The sequence below is a fragment of the Schistocerca piceifrons genome, chromosome 2 (genome assembly GCF_021461385.2).
Source record: "Schistocerca piceifrons isolate TAMUIC-IGC-003096 chromosome 2, iqSchPice1.1, whole genome shotgun sequence".
Lineage (NCBI taxonomy): Eukaryota > Metazoa > Arthropoda > Insecta > Orthoptera > Acrididae > Schistocerca > Schistocerca piceifrons.
In genome coordinates, this window is record NC_060139.1 from 918,893,561 (window position 1) to 918,909,919 (window position 16,359).

At 46.1% G+C, this 16,359-nt stretch overlaps 1 protein-coding gene across 1 annotated transcript in view; it reads left to right on the forward strand.

The window, feature by feature from the left end:
• The first annotated feature begins 514 nt into the window (after positions 1 to 514).
• Positions 515 to 16,359, forward strand: part of LOC124777345 (dual 3',5'-cyclic-AMP and -GMP phosphodiesterase 11-like) — a 338,752-nt gene continuing 322,907 nt past the window's right edge. The window contains exon 1 of the mRNA XM_047252710.1: positions 515 to 739. Coding sequence (XP_047108666.1) covers positions 604 to 739 — 136 coding nt within the window. The 5' untranslated portion in view covers positions 515 to 603. The remainder of the gene's footprint in view (positions 740 to 16,359) is intronic.

Below are 16,359 nucleotides of genomic sequence, written 5' to 3' on the forward strand. Positions count from 1 at the left end.
TTAATGTGCCTCGAACGCGTTTTCTGCCATCGGCGCTTCCAGACTCCGTTCTTGTTATAAAAACGTCTGACACTCGACAAATAAGTGACAGTCTGATCTTTTCCACAGCGTCGGTGACAATACCTGTAACGGGTGAAGCCTGCTTTCGAGACAGTGATCGTCGAAACGTGAAGTGCGAAAGAGCTCGCCAGCATCGACGTTACTGGATTCTGCACGCTTCACTAGTCACTACCGAAGCCACCGACGATCATCGGTTCACTGTGCCGCTGGACACTCGTCCGACCTCTGTGCTTCTGGTACCAGTCCTGTGCGAGGGGACGGTCCCGTTGTGGGGCGGAGTGCAGTGGCTGACCACTGGAGGGCGCTGCGGTGGAGCGGGAGGGTCAGCGACTGAGCGTGGTGGTCACGGCGCTGGTCGAGTGCCTCGCGGGCTGCCGCAGGGGCGCTGAGCGCGGGGGCGGCGGCGGCGGCAGCGGCGGCGGCGGAGGTGCGCTCCCGGGCGGCACGGTGGCGGGCGACGGGGCGCGGGTGGCGGCGTCCCCAACGTTGCAGCAGCGTCGCCACCAGCACCAGCACCAACATGCGGCTGCCCGCTCGTCACGCATGCGCACTCGCCGCACGGGGCTGGTCAGCGTAGTGGCCGCGGCGGCAGCGGCGGCCGCCTCGCTCTCCACCAGGCACATGGGGCAGAAGCACAGCATGTGCCCCATCAATGGATGCAACAGACATTCCTACAAAAGTATGTATCTCACTCCCCTATCTTCTGCAACTATACACACTTTGCTTTGCAGCAGATAACGACGCAGCGTTGGCCTTCTGTGACATTTAAGGTCCAGACAACCCCACCACCGCTATGATTGCGCTGTTGTGGTGTCCGGTGTCAGGGGAAGATGATTTTTCTGTCTAGCATACAGACGATACGCCAGTTTTCTGTTGTTGTTGTGGTCTTCAGTCCCGAGACTGGTTTGATGCAGCTCTCCATGCTACTCTATCCTGTGCAAGCTTCTTCATCTCCCAGTACCTACATCCTTCTGAATCTGTTTAGTGTATTCATCTCTTGGTCTCCCTCTACGATTTTTACCCTCCACACTGCCCTCCAATACTAAATTGGTGATCCCTTGATGCCTAAGAATATGCCCCTCCAACCGATCCCTCCTCCTAATCAAGTTGTGCCACAAATTTCTCCTCTCTCCAATTCTGTTCAATGCCTCCTCATTAGTTATGTGATCTACCCATCTAATCTTCAGCATTCTTCTGTAGCACCGCATCTCGAAAGCTTCTATTCTCTTGTCTAAACTATTCATCGTCCACGTTTCACTTCCATACATGGCTACACTCCATACAAATACTTTCAGAACAGACTTCCTGACACTTAAATCTATACTCGATGTTAACAAATTTCTCTTCTTCAGAAGCGCTTTCCTTGCCATTGCCAGTCTACATTTTATATCCTCTCTACTTCGACCATCATCAATTATTTTGTTCTCCAAATAACTACGTTTAGCCTCTCATTTCCTAATCTAATTCCCGCAGCATCACCCGATTTAATTCGACTACATTCCGTTATCCTCGTTTTGCTTCTGTTGATATTCATCTTATATCCTTCTTTCAAGACACTGTCCATTCCGTTCAGCTGCTCTTCCAGGTCCTTTGCTGTCTCTGGCAGAATTACAATGTCATCAGAGAATCTCAAAGTTTTTTATTTCTTCTCCATAGTTTTTAATTCCTACTCCGAATTTTTCTTTTGTTTCCTTTACTGCTTGCTCAATATACAGATTGAATAACATCGGGGGTAAGCTACAACCCTGTCTCACTCCCTTCCCAATCACTGCTTCCTTTTCATGCCCCTCGAGTCTTGTAACTGCCATCTGGTTTCTGTACAAATTGTAAATAGCCTTTCGCTCCCTGTATTTTACCCCTGCCACCTTCAGAATTTGAAAGAGAGTATTCCAGTCAACATTGTCAAAAGCTTTCCCTAAGTCTAAATGGTTCAAATGGCTCTGAGCACTACGGGACTTAACATCTGTGGTCATCAGTCCCCTAGAACTTAGAACTACTTAAACCTAACTAACCTAAGGACATCACACAACACCCAGTCATCACGAGGCAGAAAAAAATCCCTGACCCCGCCGGGAATCGTACCCGGGAACCCGAGCGTGGGAAGCGAGAACGCTACCGCACGACCACGAGCTGCGGGCCCTAAGTCTACAAATGCTAGAAACGTAGGTTTGCCTTTCCTTAATCTATATTCTAAGGTAAGTCGTAGGGTCAGTATTGCCTCACGTGTTCCAACATTTCTACGGAATCCAAAGTGATCTTCCCCGCGGTCGGCTTCTACCAGTTTTTCCATTCGTCTGTAAAGAATTCGTGTTAGTATTTTGCAGCCGTGGCTTATTAAACTGGTAGTTCGGTAATTTTCACATCTGTCGACACCTGCTTTCTTTGGGGTTGGAATTATTTTATTCTTCTTGAAGTCTGAGGGTATTTCGCCCGTCTCATACATCATGTTCATTAGATGGTAGAGTTTTGTTGGGCCTGGCTTTCCCAAGGCTGTCAGTAGTTCTGATGGAATGTTGTCTACTCCTGGGGCCTTGTTTCGACTTAGGTCTTTCAGTACTCTGTCAAACTCTTCACGCAGTATCATATCTCCTATTTCATCTTCATCTACATTCTCTCTCATTCCTATAATATTGTCCTCAAGAACATCGCCCTTGTATAGACCGTCTATATACTCCTTCCACCTTTCTGCTTTCCCTTCTTTGGCTTTCCCTTCTTTGCTTAGAACTGGGTTTCCATCTGAGCTGTTGATATTCATGCAAGTGGTTCTCTTTTCTCCAAAGGTCTCTTTAATTTTCCTGTAGGCAGTATCTATCTTTCCCCTAGTGATATGCGCCTCTACTTCCTTACATTTGTCCTCTAGCCATTCCTGCTTAGCAATTTTGCATTTCCTGTCCATCTCATTTTTGAGACGTTTGTATTCCTTTTTGCCTACATCATTTGCTGCATTTTTATATTTTCTCCTTTCATCAATTAAATTCAGTATCTCTTCTGTTACCCAAGGATTTCTACTAGCCCTCGTCTTTTTACGTACTTGATCCTCTGCTACCTTCACTATTTCATCTCTCAAAGCTACCCACTCTTCTTCTACTTTCTGAACGCTCCAAAATAAGTTTTGCTCTGAGTCGTCTAGGCTGATTTCAAGAACGAGTCCTTTTCCTGTGGCAACCATTGTTTTCCTCATTCCCCCCAAAACGTCAGAACATCCATCGCTATTAGTACAGGTAACTGTAGGTTTGTCCAGGCAACAGAATAAATTAATATACACTGAAGAACCAAAGAAACTGGTACACCTGCCTAACATCGTGTAGGGCACCAACGAGCACGTAGAAGTGCTGGGGTGAATTGACACCATGAATCCTGCAGGGCTGGACATAAATCCGTAAGAGTACGAGGGGGTGGAGATCTCTTCTGAACAACACGTTGCAAGGCATCTCAGGTATGCTCAATAATGTTCCTGTCTAGGGAATTTGGTGACCAGCGGAAGTGCTTAAACTCAGAAGAGTGTTCCTGCAGCCACTCTGTAGCAATTCTGGACGTGTGGGCTGTCGCATTGTCCTGCTAGAATTGCCCAAGTCCGTCGGAATGTACAATGGACATGAATGGATGCGGCCGGCCGGGGTGGCCGAGCGGTTCTAGGCGCTACAATCTGGAACCGCGCGACCACTACGGTCACAGGTTCGAATCCTGCCTCGGGCATGGATGTGTGTGATGTCCTTAGGTTAGTTCTGTTTAAGTAGTTCTAAGTTCTAGGGGCTGATGACCACAGCAGTTAAGTCCCATAGTGCCCAGAGCCATGAATGGATGCGCTGTTGCCGAGAGGTTCTAGGCGCTTCAGTCTGGAACCGCGCGACCGCTACGGTCGCAGGTTCGAATCCTGCCTCGGGCATGGATGTGTGTGATGTCCTTAGGTTAGTTAGGTTTAAGTAGTTCTAAGTTCTAGGGAGCTGATGACCTTAGAAGTTAAATCCCATAGTGCTCAGAGCCATTTGAAACATGAATGGGTGCAGGTGATCGCACAGGATGCTTACGTACGTGTTACCTGTCAGAGTCGTATCCAGACTTATCAGGGGTCCCATGTCACTCCAACTGCACACGCACCACGATATTACAGAGCCTCCACCAGCTTGACCGATCCCCTGTTGACATTCAGGGTCTATGGATTCATGCGGTGGTCTCTACATCCCCTAAACGTCCTTCCGGTCGACACAATCTGAAACGAGACTCATCCGATCTGGAAACATGTTTCAACAGTCCATTGTCGGTGTTGACGGGCCCAGGCGAGGCGTAAAGCTTTGTGTAGATCATTCATCAAGCATACACGAGTGGGCCTTCGGTTTCGAAAGCCCATATCGATGATGTTCCGTTGAATGGTTCGCACACTGACACTTGCTGATGGCTCAGCGGTGAAATCTGGAGCAATTTGCGGAAGGGTTGCACTTATGTCACATTCAACGATTCTGTTCAATCGTTGTTGATCCCGTTCTTGCAGAATATTTTTCGCCTGCAGCTATTTGTTATTTTACCGGATTCTTCATATTCACGGTACACTTGTGAAATGGTCGTACGGGAAAATCCCCACTTCATCGCTACCTGCTGTGTCCCATCGCTTCTGCGTCGAGTATAACACCATGTTCAGACTCAGGTAAATCTTGATAACCTGCCATTGTAGCAGCAGTAACCGATCTAACAACTGCACCAGATACTTGTTGTCTTATGTAGGTGTTGCCGACCGCAGCGCAGTATTCTGCCTGTTTACATATCTCTGTATTTGAGTACGCATGCCTTGGCGCATCAGTGTATATCTATTGGACGAGGGGCCACAGCCAGTACAAATGTGCATTTATGAAGCAATACTCAAACAATGAGCAGTTCTTCGTGAAGCAATCGCAGACTGAGACGTGTACCTTGATTTTGTTAAGAGTGCTGTTGGTGCTGGTGGTGGGGCTGAGGTCGTGAGACTTGCCTGTCAGTGTTGTCCCCCTTGGCCAAAATGTCCCAGTTTCAGAGCCACAGAAAACTGCCTTTCACCACGTCTCATCTGCTGCACCCCAGATATGGTCCATTGCCTATGAGATCCTGGCGGAAATACACAAAAGGCTGGATATGGTTTTTAATAGGAAGTGTAAGCAGCACAGACTGCAGTGTGTGCTCTACAATGTGCTCCCATGCTAGCCACAGAGTTGGTAAGGAGTAGTGGTAGGGCGCTCCATTCCTCTACCAGCGCTGCTGGATGGTTATTACTGCACGTGGCCACCTTGCAATACATCTCCCCACCGCATCCCACACGTCATCAACGGGATTTATATCGGAGAAACTTGCAAGCCAGTCAATTCGTTGAATATCCTCTCGTTTCAAGATCTCCTCCAACAGCTCTGTTCGATGCAGTCACGTACTTTCATCCATTAAAATCAACTCTGGTCCGAATGCACCCCTGGAACGACTTACATGGGGAAGGAGTGCAATGTCACAATAACGTTGACCGATGAGTTTGCTGTTCGAAGATTTGGATATAAGTACGCCCATGCAACTCTATGCCTCCTCATACCGTAACACCTGCAACACCAAAACGTACATGTTCGACAGTGCTGGACTTATCTCCAAATGGCGAGAGATGTAAATACGCTATGTAAATCCTATCGAGCACGCGTGGAATGTGTCGGGAAGGTGTACCGCACCACATCGACATGCACCATCCAGCAGCTGTGAACCGCGCTGGTGGAGATATGGAGCGCCCTACCACAAGAACTCCAACCAACCTTGTGCTGACCATGTCCATGGAACCCTCATGAACGGCGATGACTTCAAGGTAATTATTGTCTTTAAATAAAAATGTCATTCTTGTTCTTCTTATTACATATTTCTTTCAGTTATCCTCTGTACTAAGCGGTAGCTGTTCCTCCTATGTATGATCCAAGTTTCATCGATTTCTTTTACTTAGCAGTGACACATCACGCGAAAGTAATTTCGTCCTTAAGTTTTCCACGTCAGTGTACGAGCTGTAAACTTTCTGCTAACCTCTGTTAATGCTTTGTAACTTGCGTCAAGGGTTACCGTGAAAAGATTTGTATCAGCACAAGCAAGGTAACTATACTCTAATTTGAGAAACCAGACCTTAGATCGGCGATTTGGTTGAATTGTGGAACAGTTATTTATGGCTGCGAAGAAAAAGATACAGAGGCTCCTTCCACATCTAGTTCTGGCTTACTGCATAAGTCCCAGACTACAAATACAAAGATGGGGGTTTTGATTCTCAATCAGTTCTGAATCGTGAAGAACGCCTAATTGCACTGTGGTTCTGAGCCCACTACTGTATAACAGGCTAAGTAAGTCACTTCAGAACTGGTATTTCAGTTTTTTAAAGTGTGACAATGATGGAAAAAAGAGTAAAATAAGTTTATTATTATTATATAATCGTCAGTGCCGAGAGTAAGGAGTACATCCTATGAAAATAATCCAGGCGCAAGTTTCATTCAGAGCCCCAGCGTATCGAATGGGTTAAGGTGGTTTTTAAAAGTTTTAATATCTGCGGTTGCGAATAAAGACTTCCGCATTCAGAGACAGGGACAGGCTAGATTCGAGACGTACATCGTTAACAATCTCCCCTTAACCTCAGACCTTTTGGAAACCGATGGCTGATCCTTTTCTAGTGCAGTTCGACACACAAAAACACAAACACACACACACACACACACACACACACACACACATACACACACACACACACACACACACACACACAAACGCGCGAGCGTGCACGCGCGCGTGGGCCCGTCACCTCACGCAACAGATCTGACATACGTACAGCTTCCCGAGTGAATTGCAGTGCAGATAGATAATGCGTTCCGCGTAAACAGCAAGTTGGCTAATTCACAGTTAGCCTGCCACTAGGTGAATCAACAGTGTTGCACGGTGATTCACGTTGTTTGCTTTGTTGCGTGTGCGTCAGCTGCGATGAGATTCTTCGTACTCGGGCTTCTCAGCAGTGTTCCAGAGTTGCCACATGAAGTTTCCAACTTTTTGTTGGCTGACTTACCAAAAAACGTAATTGACTGATTTTTAATCGTAGGGAACTGTCTGACTTAGAGAGCAACGTAGATCGTATAACGCTACGTTTCGTTTGCTACTGGACGGTTTGCTACAATTATACACTTCATCAATGAGCCAGTTGCACGGTGGTTATCGAGAAACAAACAATGAGCCAGTTGCACGGTGGTTATCGAGAAACAAACATACATAATACGGTAAATAATTTGCATACCACATTATTGTACTCACCACAGTAGGTGAGATCTTTAGAAGAAATAGGGGCCGTGAGTTCCGATCGACATGATTTTATTTGCCTACTTTGTTTTCCAATTTCCTTAATAATTCTCTGCAGAACCGTTGATAACATTGTTTATTACACCGGAGATTGTTATGCTGAAATAATAATTTAAGCATACGGAAGTAAGACAGAAACGTGGCTTCAATTTTTGAGTTACACAATCATTGTTAAACAGTATATTTACAAAATTTCATCACCTCCAGAATAGTGTCTACTGGACGTAGAACACTAAAGTCCGTTTCAAATTAAGTGATAGATGCCGTCTGTCATTTGCTGCTGCGGTTTTGTTACATCGGCTACCCCTCGGTTAAAGGCGACAGGAAGACACGGTCGATCACTTCACAAGAGCTGAAATTCTTTTCATGTAATGCGGAGCGATGTTGGAAGTTGCTGCCGTCAGGTACGGAGGGAACGCGAAATGCTCTATTCAAATGGCGCTGAGCACTATGGGACTTAACATCTGAGGTCATCAGTCCCCTAGAACTTTGAACTACTTGAACCTAACCTAAGGACATCACACACATCCATGCTCGAGGCAGGATTCGAACCTGCGACCGTAGCGATCGCGCGGTTCCAGACAGAAGCGCCTAGAACCGCTCGGCCACACCGGCCGGCAAATGCTCTGTTCACAGCTGATTTCAAATGACCAATGACTGACCTGCGCCAGACAACGCGTTTTGTAGCCCTGAATATACACTTGTTTCCTAACCTGCCACAACCTGTTGATGCGCGATGTACCCGGGAAAACAGCGGTCAGCAACCAGCGGCAGAACTATTAATCACGCTCGCTTTGATCACGGCGATTAAAGCTGACCTGTACGAGCAAACTGAAAACACAAAAAATTCTCTTTCAGCGCTAAAAGCAAACTGTGTGTCGCTTTTGCTAGGCGAGCCGACAATACCGACCGATCAGCAGTCCAGGAACTCATTTACAGTTTACAAGCGAGACGGGCAGATTTAAAAAAAAAAAGTTGTTTTGATACAGATTTAAAAATATAAAATATTATCACCCGACAAGTTTCGAACAAACGACTTTCTGCATCTCGTATCGTAACTCTACCACTGCGCTGCGGAATATTTCCATATCGTTCTCTTATGTTTATTTATCTGAAGAACCAGTTGCAAAGATCATTTTCTGCCTTCAAAAACTCGGTTTCGCGCCACATCGTGTGAAGTTTACTTCCTGTAATCCGATCTCAGTGATGATGATGATGATTGAGTATGTGATGCCGAATCGCGCCTTGCGCGAAAGAAGCCAGTAGTCTTTGGCTACTGGTGTGAACGAAATGTGCGTTATTTCGTTGCCATCGTTTTGTGTGTGTTGTTTTGGTGTGTATATCATGTGTTATGGAATGTGAAACAGAAGGGCCGGACCCATGATTCGGGATACAAACAACAAGAAAAAAAAGCCAGACAAGGAATTGGAAGTGAACTGACCGTTTGTTGTGGCAGTTTGGCAACGGCGAACAGTTCGGGCGTGATGTTGTGCGCTCTGATTGGAGGAAGAAACCTCCAACACGTGAAGTGTCAACTATGAAGTAATTTTAATCAGACTATAGTCTAACATTGCACCCGTTGCAGAAGCCATTCGAGGGGTCAGAAATAGTCACAGGAGTAGGGAGCGTGCAGAAATTTTGTACGAGGCGATTCCAAAAAGTCAGTTACGCAATATGATGGCAGGTGAAGTAACTTTCAGTGAATGCTGCACTACACTTCAATGGGTCACACATACATGACACTGCTTTCCTACCTAGTCAGCAAGTCTCCGCAAAAAACGGTCGGAACGGTCTTCGTACTGTAGCCGAGCTGTTTCTGGTACATATACTCCCTTCTGACCATATGTCGTTCTTGTTGCGTAATAGCCTTAGCGTGCGATGAAATGCATATGTTACCCTCTCAAGTCTGTATGTATTTTGTACATCCGCTGCCGTGTTTGCTTTACTGCATCGCTGGTCGTCTACCGCAACCTGTTCTCTGTGCCTCTATCCTCTGTCACCTGTCCTCCATGACCTCTACAATCCCAGCATTTCAGTCCTTCCTAGGTCCCTCGCCCTCCGGCTTCCTGGAAGTCTCCACGCCCACAATTTCCGAGATATTCTGCTACCATGAGTACGTCTCACATGTCCATTGTTTCCTTTCTATCCATTGTACCGTTGTTGAATCTATTTTCATCTTTCATTTGAGGTATATCATTTCCAATGCGTGTAGCCTTTCTTTCATTTTCATTGTCAGTATCTGTATTTCCGTCCCATATAGCACCGTGATCTGCACAGAACTCTTAACTTTCGAGATATTGTCATTCTGTAGCATTGCATGTAATTGCTTCGATGTAAGAGCCTTTGCTTTGCTTATTTGATCCTGTATATCTTCACCATCCCTTCCATCTACTGTGAGTGTGATGCCCACAAAATTGTAAGGTTGTATTTTCAATAATCCCCTTCTCAGTATTTAAGTCAAGCCTTCCTCTCCTACAGACCATTTGGTCAAAAAACCGCCAGACTCTGAAGGCTGTGAGCGAGAGCAATTTCGTGGCGCAGGAACCAATCCTTCGGTCGCCATGTTACAGGCTACTGTTTTCCATGCAATGCTTCACGTAACCGTTTAAAGACTTTCTGGTAGTTTTCTGGTCCATTGTTGTTTCTTGGAGAACGAAGTGATGGTGGTCTCTCCACATGAGGTGGAGGAAATAAAACCCACAGAGTCTTTTTGTTAGTTCTTACATATTTTGATTTCTTCAGTCGAGGTAGTGAAACAGCCTTCTGGTAGCTCGCCTTTGTTGGTTGGTTGGTTTGGGGGAGGGTACCAAACAGCGAGGTCATCGTTCCCATAGGGGATGGGGAAAGAAGTCGGCCGTGACCTTTCAAAGGAACCATCCCGGCCTTTGCCTGAAGTGAGTTAGGGTAATCACGGGAAACCTAAATCAGTATGGCGGGACGGGGGTTTGAACACGGTGCAATAGCCGCGTCGCGGTACGTTTGTATCGAGACAGATTTCCAGAACGAAGGTGTCCCGACAGGAAGACGTTCGAAGCAATTGATCGGCGCCTTAGGGAGCACGGAACATTCCAGCCTATGACTCGCGACTGGGGAAGACCTAGAACGACGAGGACACCTGCAATGGACGAGACAATTCTTCGTGCAGTTGACGATAACCCTAATGTCAGCGTCAGAGAAGTTGCTGCTGTACAAGGTAACGTTGACCACGTCACTGTATGGAGAGTGCTACGGGAGAACCAGTTGTTTCCGTACCATGTACAGCGTGTGCGGGCACTATCAGCAGCTGATTGGCCTCCACGGGTACACTTCTGCGAATGGTTCATCCAACAATGTGTCAATCCTCATTTCAGTGCAAATGTTCTCTTTACGGATGAGGCTTCATTCCAACGTGATCAAATTGTAAATTTTCACAATCAACATGTGTGGGCTGACGAGAATCCGCACGCAATTCTGCAATCACGTCATCAACACAGATTTTCTGTGAACGTTTGGGCAGGCATTGTTGGCGTTGTCTTGATTGTGCCCCATGTTCTTCCACCTACGCTCAATGGAGCACGTTATCATGATTTCATACGGGATACTCTATCTGTGCTGCTCGAACATGTGCCTTTACAAGTACGACACAACATGTGGTTCATGCACGATAGCTCCTGCACATTTCAGTCGAAGTATTCGTACGCTTCTCAACAACAGATTCGGTGACCGATGGATTGGTAGAGGCGGACCAATTCCATGGCCTCCACGCTCTCCTGACCTCAACCCTCTTGACTTTCATTTATGGGGCCATTTGAAAGCTCTTGTCTACGCAACCCCGGTACCAAATGTAGAGATTCTTCGTGCTCGTATTGTGGACGGCTGTGATACAATACCCCATTCTCCAGGGCTGCATCAGCCCATCAGGGATTCCATGCGACGGTGGGTGGATGCATGTATCCTCGCTAACGGAGGACATTTTGAACATTTCCTGTAACAAAGTGTTTGAAGTCACGCTGGTACGTTCTGTTGCTGTGTGTTTCCATTCCATGATTAATGTGATTTGAAGAGAAGTAATAAAATGAGCTCTAACATGGAAAGTAAGCGTTTCCGGACACGTGTCAACATAACATATTTTCTTTCTTTGTGTGTGAGGAATGTTTCGTGAAAGTTTGGCCGTACCTTTTTGTAACACCCTGTATAATGGTACGATAAAATATTCCCACCACTATCCACTTTATATTCGTCCACACAGTAGAGATGTACACTGCGTAACACATCATTTCCTAGCCACCCATGTGTGCTACTCCTGTTCGCAATTGTAATCGCCTGGGCCGGTATCTGGCTACACGCTAAGGGAGACTGTCTTAAATCAGCGGTGTTCAGTCGTTCCACCGCACCACAAAGCGTACCACAAACGAAGACGTAATCGTTCTGGAGATGGCCTTTCTGAAGTTAGTTTGTTTATTGCCCGGGTTAAGCGTGCTGCGTGGGTCCGGCCGAAGTTGTGGAGGGGAGCCGTCCCTCCCGTAGGAGCGCAGGTTGCGTGCCTACGTGAGGCTGGCCACGTCGGGCGGACACCTGCTATAGGGGCAGGAGGGTGAGGCAGTAAAGCACGGCGCGTTACCGCCTGCCTGCCGTTATCTGTCAGTCCACACGTCTGCCTCCTAGCCGACACGTCACCACAGCGCTGGCTCATTCTCAGCGACTACGTGCTACTGCCCGTTGCTTTGTTTTCCGCCTCGTTTATCCTTGACATATCTGCGACGGAGCACTGATGCTTTGTTGACACCACACGCTTGTATCATGGAATGAAAGTGGTTTCAAATTCTCGTGAAATTTAGTAGAGAGTCTAGATTATTAAGCCACTATTCCAGAACCTGAAACCCGATATCAACCCTAGATTGCTTTTCTAACGGCTTCCGGGGGCAAACGAAAGTTTTACATTGAATATTTCGCGTGGTTATTGACGTATTTAAAAATTTAAAATAGTAAGAGAAATACTACTCTTGGAAATGTGCGTGTGTGTGTGTGTGTGTGTGTGTGTGTGTGTGTTTTGTTGATGATGATGATGATGATGATGATGATGATGATGATTGGTGGTGGTGGTGGTGGTGGTGGTAGTAGTAGTAGTAGTAGTTCAGGGCGCTAAACGGCTAGGTCAGCAGCACCCCCCGCAGCTCGTGGTCGTGCGGTAGCGTTCTCGCTTCCCGCGCCCGGGTTCCCGGGTTCGATTCCCGGCGGGGTCAGGGATTTTCTCTGCCTCGTGATGGCTGGGTGTTGTATGATGTCCTTAGGTTAGTTAGGTTTAAGTAGTTCTAAGTTCTAGGGGACTGATGACCATAGATGTTAAGTCCCTTAGTGCTCCGAGCCATTTGAACCATTTTTTGAGCCAGCAGCACCCGTGTTGGTCTTGATGCAGTGTAACGGACGGCGCGCAAATGCCCAGACTTATTTATCCAGTATTTGAATATGAAAGCACTTCGCAACTTCAAACAAAGCATAATTTCAAACTCTCTCTCGCATACATGCTTAACATTAAATATTTAGCTCATCCATAAAGTAATCAGACGTTTGAAGCTGATTTATACGTGCGAGTTCGATTCTTCAAAGAAGCAGTGGTTTAGTGGTTCAACACTAAAATATTTAGGAAGACTTAACCCGAGTGACGTTCCATAATGAGAAAGAAAGCAGTTATATCTTCTTTTTTTATCGGAAACAAGGAAGATCCCTATCACTCCCATATCGTATTGTAGCCTTTCGGCCCTCAGCCTTTCTCTCTCTCTCTCTCTCTCTCTCTCTCTCTCTTTAGTCCTCAGGCAATTTATAAAAGAAGGGGAATAATATGCTGTACTGGAATCCCGAATAAAACCAACTTGCTTTCAGAAAAAAATGTGATGCATTACTTACTGAACGCCCCTTGTATTTCACTTCTACAGGTCCGCTACACCATCTGATTTTAATCCCATAGAAAATGTCTGTGACAATGTGGATCAGTGGGTGACTGCTAGCAGTCACCGAGACTGAGATTTCAGAGCTCCACTTGAATTAATCATCAGCTAACAGCATCAACTATATATGGAATGCGTGGAAAATCTTGAGATCTTTATCAGCGCTAGAGGCGGTATCATAAAGTCCGCTGGGCATGACTTTCTTTTTGTCCTAGTTCAATCCCTGCACTGATGTCAAAAGCTTTAAGCTCTTGTCGGCGTTGTCTCTTATCTTATATCGTCATGTTTACCCTTTAATCTACTGCCTCAATATGGCTTTCGTCCTTTCTGATAATAAAAATGTGTGGGAATTCTTAAGGGGGCCAAACTGCTGAGGTCATCGGTCCCTAGACTTACACACTACTTAAACTAACTTATGCTAAGAACAACACACACACCCATACCCGAGAGAGGACTCGATCCTCCGGCTGGAGGGGCCGCGCGGTCCGTGACATGGCGTCTCAAACAACGCGCGGCTCCTTCTGATAATAAGGGAGTAATGACACACCCAAAAGTTTATGAAATTTGATTTTCTATTCTGGTTTTCCCATTCAGATTGCATTTAACTGTTCCGTACATGGTTTGCAATGTGTTCAGTTGTAACTGTTCATCGCTGGCATAGTTATAACTGATGCTGCTCCCTAGAAAGCTCGCGTGTTATCAATAATTACTGTTGTTCCTTACGGTTAGCTTTGTATAGTACCATTACTTTCGCGTTTTCAATCAGTCTATAGTTGTCCGAGCCAATCATACTGACTTCATGAATGGCGATCTGAAAACTTTTCTCTATTGTCGTCTGTCGCACGGGTAAGCCGCGCGGTCTAGGGCGCTTTGCCACGGTTCACGCGGTTCCCCCCGTCGGAGGTTTGAGTCCTCCCTTGGGCATGGGTGTGTGTTATCCTTAGCGTAAGTTAGTTTAAGTTAGATTAAGTAGTGTGCAAGCCTAGGGACCGATGACCTCAGACGTTTGGTCCCATAGTACTTACCACAAATTTCCAATTTCCTATTGTCGTCTATATTCAGATCATTAAAAAAATACTTATGTCTTATGTCATCAGTTTTTAAGTTTCGGCAAAAATGACTCTTATAGGATCGCTTTCTTGTCTGAGTCCGTCCGATCGGCAGGAAGCCTCATTCTCAAAGCCGCGCGGGATTAGCCGAGCGGTCTCAGGCGCTGCAATCATGGACTGTGCGGCTGGTCCCGGCGGAGGTTCGAGTCCTTCCTTGGCCATGGGTGTGTGTTTTGTCCTTAGTGTAAGTTAGCTTAAGTTGGATTAAGCAGTGTGTAAGCCTAGGGACCGATGACCTTAGCAGCTTTGTCCCATCGTATTTACCACAAATTTCCAGTTTCCTATTGTCATGTATACCTAGATCATCAAAAAATACACATGTCTGATGTCGTCAGTTTTTCATTTTCCGTACCTGAGTCGGCAAAAATGACTCTTATAGGATCGCTTTGTTGTCTGACTCCGTCCGATTCTCAGGAAGCCTCATTCTCAAGATTGGGTAGACGTATCAAGTTGAAATTTATGTCACATATTAAGCTCTACGTTCGCTTGGCGATGTAAACAATTTAAACTTCTGCGTCAGTCCAATCAAAAGATACCGCCATTTATGTCACATGTATTTATACTTGCAAACTCGCTCATTAATACCTATAGGGTACTTCGCGTTGACCTACAGCCATGAAATTTGGCAGGAAGCAAGGTTTGACATTACAGGTAAAGGAAGACAACCCGAAAATTGTTTATTTGTAATTATCCCACATGAGGAAAATATTTGTTGTCATTCTCCAAAGTTTCTAAATTCAAAATGGCTCTGAGCACTATGGGACTTAACTTCTGAGGTCATCAGTCCCCTAGAACTTAGAACTACTTAAACCTAACTAACCTAAGGACACATCCATGCCCGAGGCAGGATTCGAACCTGCGACCGTAGCGGTCGCGCGGTTCCGGACTGAAGCGCGACGGGAACAGTAACAACTGTAAATTAGCTAGGCGTAACCGTGTGGAATGATCTGAAGTGAAACGACGACATGAAACTATTTGCAGTGAAATCAGATGCAAGGTTGAGACGCATCAGAAGAACCCTTAGGAGATGTAATTTATCTACGAAAGAAGTGGTCTTCAAACCAATCATCGATCCTTGAGTATTGTTCACGTGTCTGAGACACTTACTAGACGGAATTAGTAAAGGATAATAGAGAAGATCGAAAGACGAACGGGGCGTTTCGTCTCGGGTTTGTTTAGTAAGTGCGAAAGCGTCACAGATGTGCTCAACAAACTCCAGTGACGGATGCTACAAGAAATGGAAATGGAAATTTGTGATAAGTCCTACGGTACCAAACTGCTGAGGTCATCTGTCCCTAAGCTTACACACTACTGATCTAACTTAAACTAACTTACGCTAAAGACAACACTCTCAGCCATGCCCGAGGGAGGACTCGAACCTCCAACGGGAGCAGCCGCGCGAACCGTGACAAGGCACCTGAGACCGCACGACTACCCCGCGCGGCGATGCTACAAGAGACACTTTGTGTATCACGGAACTGTTTTTCTGTTACAATTCCGGAAGAGTAAGCTTCAAGAATAGTGATGCAACACACATCTCACGACGTGATAACGACAGGAAAATCGAAGTAATTGCAGCTTGTGGTAGCAACTCTGTCAATCTCCTTCTGGTATCAATATTTCTAGAGTGGGCGAAGTCGCACCGAGGAGCCGAAGTTGGCGTCCTGGCACAATTCTCGGGGATCCCTCAGATTATGACGTGTATTCACTTCGCATACATATTTAGTATTAGCGAAACATTGCCGGGTTCGCTAGTAGTTCTACAAAGTACGGCCGCCAGATTAATTTTACTCGACGATTCCTGCGAAAGATTAACTGCGAATATTTTGCCAGGAATGCTCGGGCTCAAGGGATATCAGTTCGAATCTATTTGCAGAGTTGGACAACCGTATTGTGACAGTGATTCAGTTCCAGAGCTGCCTGACGGGAGGAGTATTGTAACATAT